Source organism: Triturus cristatus, chromosome 10, assembly GCF_964204655.1.
Source record: "Triturus cristatus chromosome 10, aTriCri1.1, whole genome shotgun sequence".
Lineage (NCBI taxonomy): Eukaryota > Metazoa > Chordata > Amphibia > Caudata > Salamandridae > Triturus > Triturus cristatus.
Window position 1 is genome coordinate 1,162,664,903 of NC_140593.1, and position 20,819 is coordinate 1,162,685,721.

Below are 20,819 nucleotides of genomic sequence, written 5' to 3' on the forward strand. Positions count from 1 at the left end.
TTGCTCTCCATGCCACTGGAATCAAGCTATCCTGGCTGACGAGGGCTGAAAGCCCGAAACCGGTCCTAGGATGCTTGTTTCCAGTCCAGGGAGGACCTGGCTTGGCAGTTCGGGCTGGACTGTTCCCATGGGGCACAGGGTCAAGACTGATTTGCATATGGCTGGGTTCAAACTGGAATGGCATGGTGAGCAAAAAAACGATGGATTTAGGCCCAGATCTCTGTACTGGGGTGAATGTATGACATTGTTCTGCATTCTGTCCATCAATTTTTGTTTTTGCATTTGTCACCCCGAGTGGGAAGGGTATGCTCAGACGTGAGTCCCTTGCTCTCCATGCCACTGGAATCAAGCTATCCTGGCTGACGAGGGCTGAAAGCCCGAAACCGGTCCTAGGATGCTTGTTTCCAGTCCAGGGAGGACCTGGCTTGGCAGTTTGGGCTGGACTGTTCCCATGGGGCACAGGGTCAAGACTGATTTGCATATGGCTGGGTTCAAACTGGAATGGCATGGTGAGCAAAAAAACGATGGATTTAGGCCCAGATCTCTGTACTGGGGTGAATGTATGACATTGTTCTGCATTCTGTCCATCAATTTTTGTTTTTGCTGCTGAACAAATGTACCTTGATCCCAGTCGCACCAACAAGATGTGGGGTGCAGCAGGGCAATGCATTGGTGTTGATGTCACAGTCAAGGTGATGTGTCAATGTTCTCAATGCAATGATGGTGATGCGCCGGTTCCGAAGACAAAGCGATGGGTCTGTGATGTATAAAATATAATAGGGTAATTCCAATGTTATGCTATGGGAGAGATAGGCATTACAGAAGTTTAAAATGAATTTTGGAATTTTTCACTACCAGGACGTGTAAAACTCAAAAGTATATGTCCTACTTTTTAAATATGCTGCACTTTGCTCTTGGGGCTATCCAGGGTCTTTCTTATGGGTGACATATATTTATTAAACATGAAGGTTTAGGCCTGGCAAGGGGTTGAGCTTGCCAGGTTGAGATGGCACTTTAAAACTGCCACACGACCTCTGCAGTGGCAGGCCTGAGACATGATTAAGGCCCACTTAAGTGGGTGGCACAATCAGTGCTGCAGGTCCACTAGCAGCATTTAACTTGCAGGCCCTGAGCATATGTAGTGAACTTTAGTAGGAACTTATATGCACATTGAATATACCATTTTGGGATGAACCAATGTTGCTATGTTTAGAGAAGAGAGAACATGCACTTTAGCACTGGTTAGCAATGGTAAAGTGCTCAGAGTCCTAAAGTCATCAAAAACGAGTTTAAAAAAAGAGGAGAAGGAAGGCAACATGTTTGGGGTGGCCATTCAAAGAGGGCCATTTTTCAACAAGAGAACATGTAGCCATGAAACGAGCAGTGGTGGTTGCGGAGATGGAACTTCATGCTGGCTCGTGAGCTAACTGATGTCTCAAAGGTCAGTTTGTTGGCTTACATAACATCAGAACTACAGGAGGGACCAGATGTTACTCAAATGACTGCTGAGACCATCGTATGATATGAGAGCATGTCATCAGGCTTGATACATCTCAGGAGAGGCTCAAAGAACATATAATTGAGGATGCAGGCACCATACAGACTACCTACGTAGGGGTTTACCCACCAGCCCTGACTGTTGCACTGGAGAGGCATTCCCTCATGTTTTGAATTTTTAAATGGCAGCTGCAAACCCGTTGCCCTAGTAGCCTGGGTGGGGGTTGGCTCTTTGTTTATCAGGGTTTACTGTTTATCTTGTGTCTGGGTCAGCACACAATGAGCACTTAAGCAGGAATCAAAGAAACAAAGGGTGTGTGAAAAGGTAGTGCTCAAACGAGCATAAGAGGTGGATTCGTCCTCCTCTAATCAGTACATATATAAACAAAGGGATCCACCCTTATAAACAGGAAAAGTAGTATTCTTACAGATATGTGTGTCTCCTACGATGGTGGAAAGCACTCAGCTGTGTTAAAATACCCCTCACCCATCAAAAGGACCCTTGGTGGCATGCTTCATCATCGGGGTTTATAGTCAGACAGTTATCAAGGTTACCTCCTCGCCTGGCAACTACCTCCTCATGGCTTCACAGAACTGCAAGGAGGTAGTTGCCAGGTGAGGAGGTAACCTTGATAACTGTCTGACAATAGGTGCTCCTTCCCTCTCGTTTTTCAGGCTCATGAGGCATTTAACGGGCTAATAAAAAAGCCATACCAGTCAAAATACCATAGGGTCTGGTATACAGTGCATGTAGATTTTTATATGCATCACTTAGTACTTACTTTGAATTTTCACACATTAATCTTACAATTTAGAGTGTAGAAGGGATATCCTTTAGGTCCTGGTGAGAAGCCAGGGGAGGGCTTCAAAACATGTTGACACAGGAAGCACTGCCCATTAAAGCTAAGTACTTCTGTCCTATTCCCCACTTTTAACAAAATCAAAAAGTTTTTGGGTTTCCGCAGAGCCAGGTATTGTTTAATCGTACACCACTGTCACATACTTCTGACCCTCCCATTCACACTCCTACAACACACATAGTATTGTTACAAAACCAGTGCTCCCACGTAGTCGTAGGTTGCAGCACGCCCCGCAGCAGGACGGGAAGACCCCGATGATGAAGCGTGCCACCAAGGATCCTTTTGGTGGGTGAGGGGTATTTTAACAAAGCTGTGTGCTTTCCACCATTGTAGGAGACACACATATCTGGAGGAACCATACTTTTCTTGTTTATAAGGATGGATCCCTTTGTTTATATATGTACTTAAGCAGGAATATCATGATATCATGGGGTAACACAGCAGACCCCTTCCCCACCGTTCTGGGAAGTACTCCTCGCCGCTAACACACCCAATGGTGACGGACAAGAAGAGGTGGGGAGGTTAAATTTGTGTACTTCTTACTAAAAATATGCTATGGTTTCCTGATTTGGATAGTACCCTGGTTACCCTTTACTGTTATGTGCTCTGGCTGGTAGTGCTTTACACCCCAACACAGCACCCTCCCTATGAGTAGGGGACTTCTTCAAGGTGCATTAGACCGATTGACTCCCCCTTTATGGGACACCTATGCGATATAGGCCTCCAGAAACCAGTAAAAATGGGCCATGCATACTCAAGAAGTTGAGCAGTGGCGGACACACCACCTAGAGAATAGAGCCTTCTTTTTCAAATCAGATTTACATGACCTGCATAACAGTATTGATTTATTCTAATGCAAAATGGAGGCAGGGTGGAGAGTGATGGATGGGGAATATCTGGAATGCACACTGTCAGGTCAAAATCCCCTAACACGTTCATTCTTTTGGGGTCCCACCATGCTCACATACACCCAAATGCACCAAAATCCAGAGGCACTGAAGGATCAAGGTTTTCAGGAGGTAGTGGGGATACACAATGCTCAAAACTTTGCTAAGAATGAGGGCACTGCCTCAGACGCCAGAATGGAATGGGACGCCTTCATGGCGGTTGTCAGAGGCCCATTCCTCAAGGCCACATTTGGGCAAGTTAAGTGACTGTAGAAGGTCTTACAGGGAACTTCCTCACAAACTAAGCCATATCGACTATATGGAATATATATTATGTTAAAACAGGGAGGGCGACAGAGCAGGCAGACTATTGGCTTGGCTACTCAACTTGGAACAAACTAAATTCCCATCAGAGTCATCCACACACACCAGGGAGATCAAGACAGCACCCAAGAGGGTATTAATGCAATCTTGATAGTGCCCTGAACTCTGCCCCAGAAGACACAAAGACGTTTTAGAGTATTACTGCCCTGGCTCCTAAAATGCAGGGCTTTGTTCTCGAGAAACCAACCTTCCTAGAGGAAAATAAACAGTTGCTTAAACAAATGGCCAAAGGTAAGACTCTGGGCAACGACAGCGTACTTGTTGAATTCCATGTGGCATACGCCTCACATATAGCACAGCTGTTGCTATTAGTTGCTATTAGTACTAGAACAGTCAACACTTAGACGTCTCCTGCCTGCCCTCCTGTATGAGAGAGGCCTTGCTAGTAGTCCTCTCAAATCTTAAAGGGACTCCCCTATAGGTCAGATACTACCGCCCACTGTCTTTACTAAACCTAGAGTGCAAGACATTGGGAAAGTTTCTGGCAAACCGGTTCATGCCTATCATATACGTCTTGGTGCAAAATGGTCAGAACGGCTTCACATGGGGCACAAATCATTTAACTTATAAATGCTCTTCATATTCATAGACTGAGCCAAGGTTGAGAACCAAGACCACTGGGCGCTCTCCTTAAACACACCTAAGGCCTTTTATACGCATATCTGGCCTTTCCTGATGCAGGTACTTCCAGAAAAAGGGTAGGCCAGGGGTTGGATGTGTCTCTTCTATGCGCAGCCATTGACACGGATCAGCACTGGGTAAGTGGTCTCTGATAATATCCCTATTGAAGGGGGAATATACAGGGTTGTTGACTCTCGCAGTTTGTTTCTCCTCCGGCAATGGAGTCCTAGCACGCCTGCTACAGAGCTAGAATCTGGATTGGGGTCTGTAAATTGTGAATCAATGGAATGTAATCTCACTGTATGTCAACAATTCTCTAGTGTGCCTCCACAGTGAACACCACAATTTACTACTCTTGATGGCCTCCATGAATGAGTTTGGAGAACTATCAGGCCTTCCTATGAGCTGAGGGAAATTATGCTTATTCCAGATCCCACCTCTGATGGAAAGGCAAATGTGCTCTATACCAATGGTAGAGTGCAATGGTGATTTGACACATTTAAATAGCTGGGAGTTACCACGAGGAGTGCGACCTACTTGATGGTAATCTGGACAGGGCATTGGGGACGATGTGATGCTCAACTCCCTTCTGGCACTCCCCGCCTCTATCACCAATGGGTAGAGTCGATATCGCCAAGATGCTCATTCTTCCTGTTATATATTTGTTTGCAGCTCTGCCGGTGGTGATCCAACAACCATTTTTCAGGGGACTGTGCTCTCTGATGACAAAATAAATATATATTTTACTATGTCAAAAGGGGGTAGGCCCAAATGCTGGCAACCATGCAACTCGCCAGGCGCCCTCTGTCCTGCAGTTCAGCCCCTCAATAACATTTGTTTTTCAAAAACAAACTTCCAAAGGTGTGCAAATAAAAACACTAATACATCCGACACCTTCCGATATTGTTTTTCAGGGTTTGGTGGCCATTTGTGCTTTTTTTCTGTGCAGGATCACAAGGCTTTTCCAAGCAAGAATCTAGCCTTCCTGGATATATTTGAAAACACATCTCCTACCAAACCAATTTTTGAGAAGCATTCATGTTGTATACAGCCATCTTCCAATGTTTTGAAATTTCACATGATCAAGGGGAGAGAATTTGAAAGATGGCCATCCAGGGAACAATGTCACAATACATCTCAAACCCCAAGATGACATCATCAAACAAGATAACATTCTAGAATGCTTATCGTGGTGTATGTTTGAAAGATGGAAGACTGGACAAAGAGGACTCTTGCCTCTTGCACTTCCACACAATCAGGCCAGGTTCTAGTAGTTCTTCCCAAAGCCAGTACAGAACAAAGCCAGAAAGCTAGATGAAATTGGCATCGTTTTTCCCCTAGTCTTTCAGGTAGTAATAGAAATCTTCCTTGGGACGGTAATACTTCCTTACTTAATAGATTTTGGGATGGTAATTGGGTGCTCATTGTCTCTTTTTTTGTCTGACAGTACTCCAACTTAAATTCTTGGAACCCTCCCAGAAGAACGGATCCAGCCCTACGGATATGGTGGAGGGCTTTAAAGTTCAAATCGAAAAGGTAATATGTTTTTTTCTTTTTCACATTATTTTGACAGTATGGCTTTCATTAGTAGAGGGAAAACAAAACAAAAGCAGACCATTTCCCTGTTGTTTGAGCCGGGGACCAGTAGCAGCCTCACGGCTGATCACAAACCCAAACACCACCGTTAACCTCCAACTGAACATTGTTGTAATCTGGTTAAGAATACTGCTGAGCAGAACTATGGTATGTCATAGAATGTTGTCCTCTAGAAGGAGTCATATTATTACACACATCTTCACTAATCTCCCACTTAGATGAATTTGAAGAATATATCTGACTAAATATCTTAGTTAGAAGAAGGAAGCCCTGTATTTGACTGGGGTACACATAGAATGGAAAACTAAGGGCTCAATTGAAATTTTGGCAATCCGGTTGTCCTGCGCCATGGCAACAAAGTAAACTACTCCATCGCCCTGGCGGAGGACCTGACTGCCAAACTTTGAAATGCTGATCGGACCGACAGATGTTTCTGTCATTCCCAGGAACATCTGCCAAGGAGGTTTCTGTAAAAGCGTTGGAACTTTGTCCTACGGCAAACAACGAGCTCCTTAGGGATAAAGGGTTTGCCTGGTGGTGATGGACAGTAAAAAAGACCCAACATTTATATCAGGCCCTTATTTTGGAGGATGTAAAGCACCGCATGAAGGCCATTTTATTCTGTCATTAACAGCACATAAAACAGGCTTTAGCAGACACAATACATCTTGGCTTTAAAAGGCCAAGTTATTGACTTTGGAAGTGATTTGTGCCAATCGCTAGATGCATGCACACTCTAGACTAGCGATCTTGCAATGGGTTTCTCATAAAGAAAACTCATTCTGAGTCGGATACTGATGCACATGCCTGTGTAGACACATGCACAAACATGGGGCATGAAGATTGCATACACATGCAGTGTGAAGCATGGTTGCCATTTTTAATGCGTTGATGGAATGTGGCAACTTTAGTACAGTACAGAAAAAACGAAAAAAACAGGTATGTATGGTGGCACTTTGCAGTTTCTTAGACTTTATGTAAAATAAAAAATGTAAACAAAAAAATTACAAATTTCACTTGAAAAGTGGTATGGAGGGAAGGGGTGGCAGTGAGGTTGTGGTCCGAGAAGCTGCGATGGGGGGACGGAAAGGAGAGGAACTGGTAGGGTGTTAAGGTAGAGGAAAACGCAGGGTAGAATGTAGGAAAACATATGTTCTCCAATGGAGTGCTGCTTAATAAATAAACACTGGCGAAGACACTAGATGTGGCCATAACTGGATAGCTTTGTATTATTTCCACCTTGAAGGTGTTAAATACAGTGAACACAGAGTTTCTTTTGAGGTGTGACCGCCATCTTTTGACTTTTAATGTTTGGGTTAAAAGACAAGACCAAATGACGTTACTGCATGAGAGATCGCCTTAGAGACAAATGGGAAAAGGGTAATGGGAAGGGAGAAGAGAATGAAAGAGAAAGGGGATAGTGAGAGAAAGTAAATAGTAGAAGCAAGCAAGGGGAAAAGGGGAAGGGGAGAAAAAGAAAAAAGAAGGGAAAGAAATTGAACAAAGTTGAAATGAGATAAAGTAGAGGAAAGCGAAAGAAGAAGAGTAGAGAAGAGGCAGAGAGAAAGAAAATCAAAAAAGAGCAGGGAGAAAAAGAAAAGCATAAGAAGAAAATAGCCAACCAGAAAGGTATACATTGAAAAGTACAGAATTGAAAGAACCCTGAGGCATATCTACAAGGCGGCGATATAAAATTATCGCCGCTTTTGCGGCCGTTTTCGTCCGAAAAGTGGCGATAATTTTATCGCTATATCAGCAAGGTCACGCTATCGCGTGAAACCTTGCCTTAGCGCCTGAATTCCTAACGCCCATCTTTGCATCTCTAATGAGATGCAAAGTGGGCGTTCCTCCCCATGATAACGGGAGGAATGTCGCTAAGCGACATTTCACCTATTATCAAGCCTCACGCAAAGCAGCATAGCGACAAGAAAAGTAGCGATAACCTCTGTTATCGCTACTTTCCTTACGCCTGCTTTGAAACTGACTTAGCCATGATATCCTATGGAAGGTGGATATCATGGCTAAGTATGTGAGGCCCTATCAGCAAGCTATCGCCAAACTTCGTGGGATTATCGCTGGGTTTCCAGCGATAATCTCACATTTGGCAGTTAGGGCTAGGATTTTTATCGCTTTTGAGATAAGCGTTGCTAATAGCACGCTATCTCAGCGATAAAAATCCACACTAGCCGGCGATAATTATCCTAGCGCTAAGTGCGCTTAGCGATAATTATCGTCGGTTGTTGCTGATATGCCCTCCTGAGAGTAAGTGAAAAATGAATAGGGAGTAAACGAGACAGAACATGTAATGAGGGAAGGGAATATGAAGTAAAGCGAAGTATCCTTAAAAAGAAGAGGATTGAGATTTATGTAAATTGTGGAGAGGAGAAAGAATGCAAACACGAAAGATGGATTTCTAAAAGAGAAGGAAAATAAAGCCGAGAAAGAAATTGCAACAGGATGTTTGAGAATTAATGTAGATCCTAAGCGTGCTGGTAGAATACAGGTTGCTTGCTACTAGCGAGCCTCTGAATTACCTTTACCACAATTTCTATTAACAAGCATTGGCAAAACCAATTGGTCTGGCCTTGGCAAGCAGTTTCAATGGTTACTTTTTTTTCCCTACATTTTGCATTGCAAGCTTATGGCAGAGCAATACAAAGAGAATAAAAGACATGGCAGGGAAATGCGTCCTATAAAATTAGAAATAAAAAAATTACCATTTTAATGAATGTCAGAGGAAAATATGGTTCTTATTGGTTTAGAGTAAATATGTTATTGGTTTATAATTATGTTAACATGAAGGCATAGTTTAAACACACATGGATGACAACATAATTCAAGCTATGGCAAAAAAATGGAAAGAATAAAAAAAATAAAAAAATTAAGTATTGGCCCGCCAGCACTGACACTGAAACGCATTTCTTTTGGGTGAATGTACACACACATGTGTGCGAGTGACAGTGACAAATATCGTCGCTCACAGTGTCTGACAAGAGCCAATTGGGAAAGTTAATTTTAATTTTCTTTTTTCTCTTCAATGTGAGAGATAATTCACCCCCGCAAGGCGAGTTTAAATGATACAATAAATAGACCTGTCGATCCGAAATTTAATAGGAAAGACTCCTTACAAAAAATACACGTGGCATCTACCCACTCCCGACCCTGTGGTAAGCTTTTGTCAAATAGCTATCTGGCAACGGAGGGCCAAAATCTACATAATTCTATTTCGATCTCAATAATGAAATGAGCAGAAAAAAATTCTGCAATTAGAGCAGATGAATTAAATCTCTTCGAGAAACAAGTGTATCATTTTAAAGCATGATTATTCTCTTGATAAAATCTAACAAGACATATTCTTCGTTCGAAAATGTCATTAATCTTGTGGTATATAATTCTTCTTCTTATCTTTTTTAGAGGAGTCCAGAATATATGAAAGGTGCTTTAAACGTTTTGTAATTGTAAATGCATATATAGCGCCTACCACCCCTGACGTTGTTGAAATGCTCTGCACCAGAACCCAAGGATAGTGGTCAGTTCATAATTATTGGGATTACCCTTGTGTGGATGTATGACATTACAAGTACAACGCGGGTTTTTACCACGCGTGCAGTTACATCGCATGCATTACAACGCATGCGATGTTACAACGCTATGCCATTCCAACGCAAGTCTTTACATCGACTTGCGCTAGATGGCGTGCTAACATTAAAAAAGTGTAATTAACTATTCCAACTCCAGTCCACTTAACAGTAGGGAAGGTGTTGGGATAGTAAACTACACTATTTGTAATGTTAGCACGCCATCTAGCGCAAGTCGATGTACAGACTTGCATTGTAATGGCATAGCGTTGTAACATCGCATGCGTTGTAACGCATGCGATGTAACTGCACTGCGTGGTAAAAACCGCGTTGTAATGGCTGTTCCCCGCCTTGTGTGCTCAAGTAACCCATACCATGCATTCGCTCCAGTTTCTATGTGGTAGGTTAAATTAATAGGAGTTTGTTGTGATCATTAGTGGGGGAGCTGTATGTAGGTTCATGTAGATGTTGCCATCAATACCACACATATCCAGCCCAACGCTTTACTTTTGATAAGCATGACTAGTTCTTTAAAAATGTAGGTCAGGGAAATGCAAACTTATCATGCAAATGCCTAAAAAGCATCCTGCAATCAGTGCCAGCTTGCAAAGGAACAGGAAAGCCATCTTGAAGTTGGTGTTGCACTTTATTGTGCTTTTGGGCTTTGCTATACTTCTGACTCACAAGTAACACGCCTCAATGCCTTACAAAACCAATCAGAGGATGGAAACTGTTCCAGAGCATCTTACAACTGCTGAGTGTGTGCACTGCATTTAGCAGAACATTGTGTCTGAAAACATATACATCGTAAATGCAAGACAGTACTTCCTTTAATTAGCCGTGTGCCAGGTTCAAGGGCTTATAAGAGGTAGCCAATTCCTGATAATGCCACAGATCTAGTTGTGATTAATCAGCGCATTTTGGCACACCATCTATGGTTTGTTGCACTTTATCATGTTTTGCACATTTTACTTGTTCATTAATTGTTTATACCGGTTGCGTTTAGTCATTTTTAGGTCAAGCCTAAGTGAAGCGCGCATGCGCCGCTCACTCTGCGAGTCATGCTAAATTAGGGTATGTACTGGAAGCCCCGCCCACTCTCCACCCCTATTTTTAATTGGCTTGCGTCATTGTACTTGGTAAAGGCTGGCTTCCCATTCGTTATTAGGCTTGTTAGTCCCTCCTGAGTACCACCCTGCTTTCTGTTGTTGCCTTGCATTAGGAATGGCCCTTTTACTGGTGTCCTAAATCGGGTGCTTTCTTTAGCAATCCCAAGGACTATTCCCTTTATTATTTTACACCGAACTTAAATGATGCCAGCCTCAGCTATGGCAGCTGCTTCCTAACACAGTTTGCACGTGTATTTCTTTCTCCGATAAGCAAATCAAGCACAACTGATGGCTGCTTGCATTTTCCCGAGATGCTATCTATTTATTTTTAATAAAGAGATCCAGGCAGGAGATAAAAATTACCGCCCACACCTAGGCTCAAACCCTGTTCTCCAGCTCCTAAATTAGCAGTCTTGGATGGGAAGCCACCTCCTCGGTGGAAGGCATTGTGCTTTTTTCAGAGGGTTTATCTTGGTTTCCCTCACTGAGTCACCCTCCCATCATGCACTCACCCTTAACCCCTTCCTCCCTTTTGCTTCCCTGAGCTCCCCCAGGAGTGCATGGGAAGTGGCCTCGCTCCCTTCATTACACAAAGGTGTACAACAAGCACTTTCACTTTCACTTTAAATTTTAAAGAGCCTCACGTCGATTCTCTCTTCCAGAGCCCCTCCCTGCCAGCCCTCACAACATCCACACACCACGCTTTAGAGGGAGTAAATTTTAGTTGCTTTCTGCCCAGCCCGCCATTCGGAAATGATTGCTTTGGTGCTTTTTAGATCTCGCCTAAGCTGCGCATGGGTCTCATGTAATCGATTCTGTTTTTGCCCTAAAAATGTGCATGCGTTGGATTGCTTTGAATAGCAATGCGTGCAAGTTTGGTGATTCCCTTGTGGGAGCGAGCGGCGCCATATGGTAGCAATTAGCGTGCTCGCTCACGCAAGGGAAAAGCTGTGCGTTCCTGCTCTCGGCCGCACTCCCCCCACTTGTTTTTTTGGTATCTTAGACTCCAGCTTGTTTAGGACTTGTGCCCTGGTCACAGCAGTTCAATTTTGCTCGCGAGAAAGTCACTCATTGATAGTGGTTGAAATGTCACTCAGAAGTACACCGAACTTCTGAAATTGGCGCACATAAGCAGTCTGATGCCTTGGCAGCCATGTTCCGTTGCTTCAGCTTTGTGAGGAAAAACGGACACCGTGAGATTGCAAAGACAAAGCCAGGTCTTTAAATGTTTTTTTTAGAAATCCGTGGACTTGAATGTTTGCGTACCGAGCTTGCATTCGCTGGCCTCCTCCCTGCTGACAGAAAGCATCTACCGGTAGCCACTAATTCACCCCGACCCGTGGCACCAGGCACTTCTGTGAAAGGAGGAAGTCTGCAAAAAACTAAGTCTGAATGTCAGCTTGAAGTGGAATCAAGTGGCGGAGTGTTGAGACTCAGCCGCATTTCAGTTGCCAGCTGCATTACTTCCAGCCCCGGGCCTACCACGGAGAGTCGGTGAGAAATTCACGTCGCTGTAACTCTTCCCGGAAGTAGCGCCATTCAAAACAGTGTTATTTCAGAGAACCGTGACACGGCCGGAGCCCGCCAATGCCTGAATAATGGTGTCATTTAACTATAACAAGCAGGGCCTCGCTGATATGGCAAGTTCTTTTATCAACATTACATCGTGCTGGTTCAATCATGTAAATGATGTGAGTCCTCCAATATTCCTAGAGAGATGACTAGTCTCTGCGCGCTCATTCCCGACCGATACAAGGCAGTTTTTTCGCAGGCAGTTCGCTTAACAATTTGTATTCCTGGAGTGCTCCATGCTTCTACAGGCCGGTAAAGGCCCGTAGAGCAACATTCCAATGTTTTACAAAAGCCTCTCGAAGCTCGAGGGGATATAAATCTCCTCGAGCTTCTAGAAGCCTTTGTTTAATTTATTAGAACATTCTGCCCTCTAGTGGCAGAATGTTCTAATAGCCTTATAGCCCTTCGCAGCAGGGCTATACCGCTATTAAAGTCCCGCTGCTTTTGTTAAATTCCCTCGCCTTCAGCTCGGGCCTTTAACGCTGCAGCGGGCCTTTAATAGCCGGTTTAGCCCGCTACGGCGGGCTAAAAGGCTATATTAGAGCATTGGAATGTTGGTAGCTCCATTGAAAACAATGGAGTGCTCCGGGCTTATAATGACTGGTATAAGCCCGGAGCTCCAACATGCCAATGTGTCTTTGTTCACAGCTCTGGCTGTGAACAAAGGCTTCAGGGAGCCTGAGGGGATTTCAATCCCCTCGCGCTCCCTGAAGGCTTTGTTTTATTTGTTAGAACATTCTGCCCTCTAGTGGCAGAATGTTCTAATAGCCTTATAGCCCTTCATAGCAGGGCTATACCGGCTTTTAAAGTCCCTCTGCTTTGTTAAGGTCCCTCGCCTTCGGCTCAGGCCTTTAACGCTGCAGCGGGCCTTTAATAGCCGGTATAGCCCGCTATGGCGGGCTATAAGGCTATAATAAAGACAAAGCTTATTATGCAGTGACGCACATTAACACCTTTATTTAACAAGCTTCAGAGGATATTGTTTTCTGCCGCTGCCCGTATTTTATTGTTATGTGCGTATGTGGCTTAATGGCTAGAGCGGCCGATTATGAAGCAGGGGAACCAGGTTCGAGTCTGGCGGGAGGCCCAAACATCTTGTGATTCTGGGCAAATTACTTAATCTCCCCCTGCCTAAAAACAATGATACATGTATGTGTCAGACTGTAATGCAACTGGTGCTCATGTAAAGCACTTTAATACCTTGTGGTCGAGTTCGTGCTATATAAAACTGCCAAAAAAGCTCAATGGCTATCTTTAAAAATTGGGGAACGATCGAAATTAGCACAAATCCTCCGCCAAAATGACCTGCTACTATGGATCCGTATTCTTGTGCCTAAGAGGTAGCACTCCTTTTAAGGAAAGGGCACTAAAGCAGAGTGAAGATAGGAAAGGTTAGAACCTGCAGAAATCCACTGGGGAGAATTTTTACAGTTTTTGACGCAGTATAAGCATTTTTGTCATGCACTCACTATCCACCAAGTATTGGGTTATTTTCCACATTTACCTTTTTCTTTACGAGACCTAGGGGTAGATTTATGAGGCCCGTTGCGCCATCGGAACGTCACTTTTTGTGACGTTCCGTGGCGCAGAAGCCTGCGTGATATTTATCAGGCAGCACTGAGCCACTTTTTTTGGCTTAATGCTGCCTCATAAATATCAGTCCCTTTAATGCAGTGTTCTGCGTTAAAGAGGCGTGCAATGGGTGCTGCTGGGGGCGTTCCCAGCAACATCCATGGCCTTTTGACACTGCCCCAGATTTACGAGAAATCGTAAATCTGAGGCAGCGCCAAAAGCTTCCGCCTCCCCAGGGGAGGCGTAAGGGAGGCGCAACGGGGAGAAATATCTTTATTTCTCCTTGTTTTTCCTTTTTCTATGTGTGCTGCATTCTGCAGCACCCATACAAAGAGGAAAAACCTCTTGTGATTATTTTTGTACAGAAAGGTTTCCCTTCCTGTACAAAAATATTCATCTCCGCAACGCAGGCACCCTTGCACCATGGTGCAGAGGTGCCTGCGTTGGCGCAGGGGAAAAGGACAGGAATGCGCCGCATTTTATAGATACGGCATATCCCTGCCCTTTTCTTTTGCCGTAGGGAAGCGCAGCAGGAAGGCCTGCTGCGCTTCCCTACGGCAAAACCTCATAAATCGGCCCCCTAGTATTTTAATAAGCACGTCATTATTTTTCATTTACATCTTATTGCTAAACAATCTCCTAGCTCTTAACAGAAGAGTACACTGAAATGTGCAAAAAGCTGTCCTTTACAGCCCACCTTAGAGCTCCACACCCTATGCAGTCAGGCTATGCTGCAATTGAAGCATGATATGCAACATTGCTGCATTTATTTGTGCTGGCATATGCTTTGTACAGTAGCAGGCACTAAAGCATACTTTAATACTCTTACAGTTAGGGGTGTCTGATGTTGGCTAACAAGAGGCCTAGGGATGGCAATTTCCTAGGATTTCCTCTATGTGAATCATTCTGTTTTGGGATTCATTGTACATGTATCTCATATGAATAGCCTGAAACTCCGGCCTGGCTCCGCCTTTTGTGGACCAACGGGGGACAGTCCTCGGGAGGGCGCGTACTTTCTCTTTATCATGTTTTTATAACTTCCAAAAGTTACTCTTTTCTATCATGAGATCCTTGGAAAAGTTACTGCAGAGTTTTTTAGAACCCATAGCCTAGACAGTCTAAGTTGAAACTGTTGAAGCAGAAGCTCCTTAATGTTTGTGAAGCATGTCCTACATTCGATCATACCGCCCCTGACTGGACACTCTGAGATTATGACCTCTCGCTGCACTCAGCACAGAGAGGGGCACTTGGGAATACTAAAATAACAATCTTGGCATTATCCATCATCCATAATCTAGGTGAAATCAGGATTAGGAAAAATACACAAGACATCACAATAATCTAAATGCTCCAATCAGGAGAGCTAGCAATCTCTCTTACTATAAAGGTTAAAAAACAGTAGATTAAACTTTTAACTAGATGTACTGTACCCACCGCTGCCCGAGGGTATTGCCATTAGGTTTTTACTACACAAAGCATTCCTTCAGACCCCCCCCCAACCCCAACACACACCACTGCCCTACATCCGATCAACCAGTATCAAAAAACCCCAGGCCTAACTGCACCTCAGCACCAAACGACTTCGAGAGCCGCCATTGTGACTGAACCAACACTCCTGAGTCGGGCAAGAAAACAACTCTTAGCCTGTGCAACTCACAAAGGGCTGGGTGTTCTGGACAGTCAACAGCCAGCCAGGCGGTGGCCTCCTTGTCAGGGAGGGGCGTCTGTGCTTCAGGGGTGTGGGGAGGAGCCAAGATCCAAGCGCGGAGTCCTGTGCGGCGAGCAGGAACGAAGAGACCAGCCCGCCACGTCACAGATCCTTTCAAGGGGCATGTACATCACCCCGTGACACTGTAAGCAATTAAGTGGTTCCGGGGCATTGCCTAGGTGGCTAACTCTCGCCCAAGGTCAACCCCTGGCCCAGGGTGAGTGATGTGGCCTCACACCTGTCCCCCGGCTCCCCGCCATAGTTGGGAGAGACTTGGTTAATTCCAACAACCTCTCTTGACATGCCCCTGATAGAGATCTGGGTATCTAAAATGTTCCCACTACCACGGATAGAGTGATTGCACAGTTACACGCACATACATTCATCATACGCTAGGGCCCATTTCACTAACATACATTCAAAACTCTACCAGCAATAAACCTGTGGGAAGAAAACCTCCTGATCACCCAGCATCTATATCGAGGTCGATAAGACCTTGGTTTAGTGACTATCTTTGCACAATCTATACAACATGTACAATAATGATCAAAAATATAAACCCAATAATTGACAAAAATGAATAATCAACACCATGTTTAAAATTATATTGCTTTATCTAAAATTAGTCAAAAGTAAATCAATCAGAGTAAATCATTTCTCATAGTTACCTATTCTAACTAAATGTCAGAACGGGTCAGGACCAGTCTCTCGGTAAAGTCTTTAAGACGAAGTCCCTCAGCATCGATCCTCAGCAACGCAAGTTCATGCAGCAAAGGTAAAATGGCAAGTGGCAAAAAACCCTCCCTAGGCTAACATTCTTATAGTAAAAACTACAATGGAAATACACATAACAGTTTGTAGCATCCGCCGAATCACTAAGCAAAGCGAGAAGGAAGGAATGTATCATTGCTACATCTGAAAATCTTCGCTCAGGAAAAGTTCACAAAATATAAAACTACGGAACAGGAACCAAGAACTACAATGTATTTAATAAGTTCCGTCTCTCCTCGGCAATCGAGCCACAGTTCACAAACTTTCTCCAAGGCTCCTTTGTTTTACTGAAATCACCAAGGACGTTCCGTTTCTTTTGGAGATCCTCCAAACTGCTGATGTCCTCATGGAAAATTACACAACAGGGTCCATGGTTAGCTGACTTCCAGCAGAGGTCTCTCTTGTCACATCACAGAATATGCCACAGCCACCAAGCTTCAAAATTCAGCTATTTCTTGTACAGGCCTCCATAGGCCGCAATAGACCATCTTAATTAAAGAGACAAAATAAACGTTACTACAGCATAATGATTAAACAGTGTTAACCCCACTAATACCCTTATGTGTATATATTTATCTAGCTTCGCAACATAAAGAGCATTAATTCGACAAGCGTTTTTGTGCTAAAAAATAAACAGCACACAGCAACGTTTAAACATGAAAACTTGCACGTTATTATTATTAACAGAAACAGCACACGCATGCTAACCCTCGTGTAACTTTCTCTTATGTTAAGTCAAACAGATTGATTAGTAAAAACACACTTGCACAATACAAATAATTAATTGTTAATTATTAATAAATTAATAAAACGCATAGACATGCTAGAGCTTCAAAAGGCCCTGAATTTTCTAAATGAAAACTCTGCTCCAGCAATCCCCCCTTTGGTGATTTTATCACCAAATAAACCCAAAAAAAAAGTTAGTGAAAATTTAGTCCCATTTTAGGAGAAATCAGAAATGTCTCTTCCCCTTACACAACATTACACACCAGTCACTCTTTCATCATCCCTCTTTGTCTCCAAATAAACACTCTCCCTCAATTCTTCCAATTCAATTTCTTGTGGTTCTCTTTTCAACCTTTTATTTTTCTTTTCTTTATTCACTTTCTTTTTCCCTCCCCTGTTTTTACAACACACACACACTAATCTCAGTATCAACAAAGCAACAATCATACAAGACAGAGGAAACAATATTCTACCTATAATAGTACTACCTATTTTTGCAATAAAATCCTTAACAGCTATCATCTTATTAGCTATTTTAGTCCACAAATTCCCAGCTTCAAGTGGTACTAATTCTTCATGCAAATCAGTAATATTTTTGATATAGACCTTCAGGTCTTTACTTTCGTCAGGAATGAAAGTGCAACAATGTTGAACTTTCAGCATTCCACAGACTCCACCCTCCTTGGCCAATAGAATATCAAGGGCAAGTCGGTTTTGCATAGACATAGCACGTACGGCACTTAATTCCGTATTCACCAAAAGAAACCCTCCTGCGGTATTTGTCGATAAGCGATCAACCACTGTGGACAGCTTCCGAATTCCATAAGCATTTAAAGAAATTCCCACTGCTGGAATCAAAACCCCAAAAATGTCACCCACAATTTCAGACCAAGTTTCTCTCTTAAAGCGTGTTAATATATTAATATCTTCTACATCTCTTATTTTATCTGTATGAAAAATCTTAGGAAAAACTAGGCCCACATAACACGTGCCATACCAATGGTCAGGCAACTTGTAATAAGCCTTGTTCCCACAAACATAGTACACTCCTGGAAAAACTGTATCTTCTCCACCTCTAAAACCCCAACCTGTTGCAATGAAGTATGTATCATGGCACTCACTAGTTCCAACAAAATATGTATCATATTGGGATTTCCTTCTGGTAATGCAAAGTTTACCCTTCTGTGGTGTATCCAAAGCTAGTGTTGGACTAACCCCATTTTTCAACTCTTTTCCCATCTCAATGTCCCAAATTGTCTCACTCACTTTATATTTCCCTGCTTTCTCATGCATGTTCAATCTCCTTTCTTCTACCATATCCAGAAAAGCTCTCTCCTCTTCTTTCAAACTGCAAGTTAAATTATTCTTAAAAATGTAATCTAATGTTAATCCTTTTTCTTCAATAAAAATCTCACCAAAAGTGTTAGCTTCTTTAGCTGGATTCAGCTCTTTGTTCATTGGCAAGTGCCCAAAAATACTATCTCTGTTAGACATCTTATAATCTACTTTCCTTAACAAATAAAAAACACTACTTAAAATACTACAAGAAATGCCATATGTAGCTGGCAAATGGTGATAAGTAACACCCTCTGAAACAGATGCAGGTAATTGCATGCAAATATAGCAATCCCTTACTTCCATTGTCTTCACATATTCATATAACAACTTTGAAAAAACATTACTAGAAAAATTATTAATTGACCTATCTTTGTGTATGTAAGTATTACTCATTCCAATTGGAACTACTTTTTGTGAATTCTTCTCTACATTAGTCATATTCTCTGTGTTCATCTCAAATTCTACTTTGAAAGTAACTAATAAAATTAAAACACCCCATAGAAGCATTAATAATCCAGTACAACAGCAGCACATCCTACACCACCTTTTAAAGAAGGCACATCTATTTTGATTATTCTCTATGTTAGCCATTTTTACTATTTTGCTTTAACCTCTACTAATTCTTTAGCGTTTGTTCCAAACTCTTCAGTTTCTCCAAAGATCTTTCCGTTCACTCAATCCAAGTGAATCCTTCTTTTACTCAGTTTGGATATTCATCATTTTTCACTCCAATTTCTTCAACATCAAACTGTATTAGATCTCCAGTATCACAATCCCCAGTCTCTGACTCTTCTCCAATATCAGTCAAGAGTACTTTCAGGATTTCACCAGTATCTTCCTCAACCACTTTTCTCAAGACCACTTCCGGATTATCTCGAGTCACTGTTTCTTCTTTTCCTTCTTCAGACAGTGTCACATAAGACCATTCCGGTGATCTGTACTTTTGGTTAGGTCTTTTTACTCTTTTTATTTCTACTGGTTCTTTTGATTTCTTTGATTCTTCTCCTTCAGCTTTTGAAGTTTGACTTGATACTTCATTCACTTGTTCAGCTTTCGATGTATTTTCTCTTATTATCCTGTATCTCAGTCTTTTAACTCCATTATTAGGCCATCGATCTCCTTTCACAACCTTTTTCTGTTTCGGCCTTACTTCTTTCTTATTCTTCTCTTCAATCCAAGTTCTCTTTCTCAGAACTCGACCTTCTGTTTGTTCATTTTCATCATCCAATTCTGTCTCAAGTGCCTTTTGTTTTCGTTTCACAGCAGTTTTCTTTTTCTCCACAGATTTTTCCACCACTATTTGAGACTTCCCTACTTCTTTCCCTCCTCGGGTCTCCGACACGCAATCTTCTTGCTGTCTACTTGTCCCTTCACCTAGCTCCTCATGAATGTTCCCTACACCTCCTCGGGGGTCTTCCGCAATCTGTCCCTCTCTATCTTCTTCTGACCCTGCTTCTTCAAGTACAATCTCAAGTGGTTCTTCAATCTTCTCCTCTTCTGATTCAGGAGTAATCTCTGTGTGATTTCTCTTTTCTTTTCTTTTTCCTCCACTGCTGCTTGAAACTTCAGGCTCTTTTACAGAATCCGATCTTCTCTCTGATACTCGCAGTGAATCTCTTGAAGCTCTCTCTGCTTCTTTTCTCACTGATTCTGTATCTTCAGTATCTTCACCATCACTGGAATCTGACTCTTCAAAATACTCTTCACCAGTCCCTTCTTTTGGATTTGGAACTCTCAGAGTATGACTTGCATGTACCCAGTGCTTCACTCCAGCACACTTTACTGCAGTCGTCGTAGTCAGAATAACTTGTCTTGGCCTTCCCCACCTTGGAATCAAGCAATTTCTTCTTCTGTGCACCTTAATCCTCACCCAGTCTCCTGGACTTAGATCATGGGCCTGCTTCTTCTCAAGTGTGGTAGCTTCTTCTCCAACCTGGTGAAACACAGAATGGACTGCGTCAGCCAGGCCTTTACAGTAATCCAAAATCATGTCATCAGTTATTGTCACCAACTTATTCACAGGCACAAATGCATGGCGCATTGCACGTCCCATGATTATCTCATGCGGGCTCAAACCTGTGGTTCTATCTGGAGTAGATCTCATAGTCATCAGAACTAGAGGTAAAACATCTGGCCATTTCATGCCAGTGGCGAAACACATCTTTCCAATTCTATTCTTGATTGTGCCATTGATCTGCTCAACCACACCAGAAGCCTCTGGTCGGTATGCACAATGTAGCTTCTGTTGTATTTTCAATGCTTCACAAATCAAACCTATGAGTTCATTTTGAAAGTGCCTACCTCGGTCAGACTCAACTGTAACTGGAAACCCGTACCTAGGAATCAACTCCCTCAACAGTAACTTTGCCACTGTTAATCCATCATTTCTTCTAGTCGGGTAAGCTTCCACCCACCTTGAAAACAAACAAACTACCACTAGAACATACCTCAGTCTGTTCACTTGGGGCATTTCAATAAAATCAATCTGCATTCTCGTAAAAGGACCTCCTTCTCTGCCTATTGTCCCTAGACTCACCACTGTCTTTTTCCCAGTGTTAAATTGCTGACAAATTAAACACCTTTGACAGATGCTCTCTGCA

General features: G+C 42.9%; 1 protein-coding gene across 2 annotated transcripts in view; it reads left to right on the forward strand.

Annotated features, from left to right (window-relative positions):
• The window catches only part of LOC146796836 (metalloproteinase inhibitor 1-like), a 49,880-nt gene that overhangs the window by 12,968 nt on the left and 16,093 nt on the right, over window positions 1-20,819 (forward strand). For both annotated transcript variants that reach the window (XM_085629578.1, XM_085629579.1), the window contains exon 3: window positions 5,697-5,785. In XM_085629578.1, coding sequence (XP_085485704.1) covers window positions 5,697-5,785 — 89 coding nt within the window. The remainder of the gene's footprint in view (window positions 1-5,696; window positions 5,786-20,819) is intronic.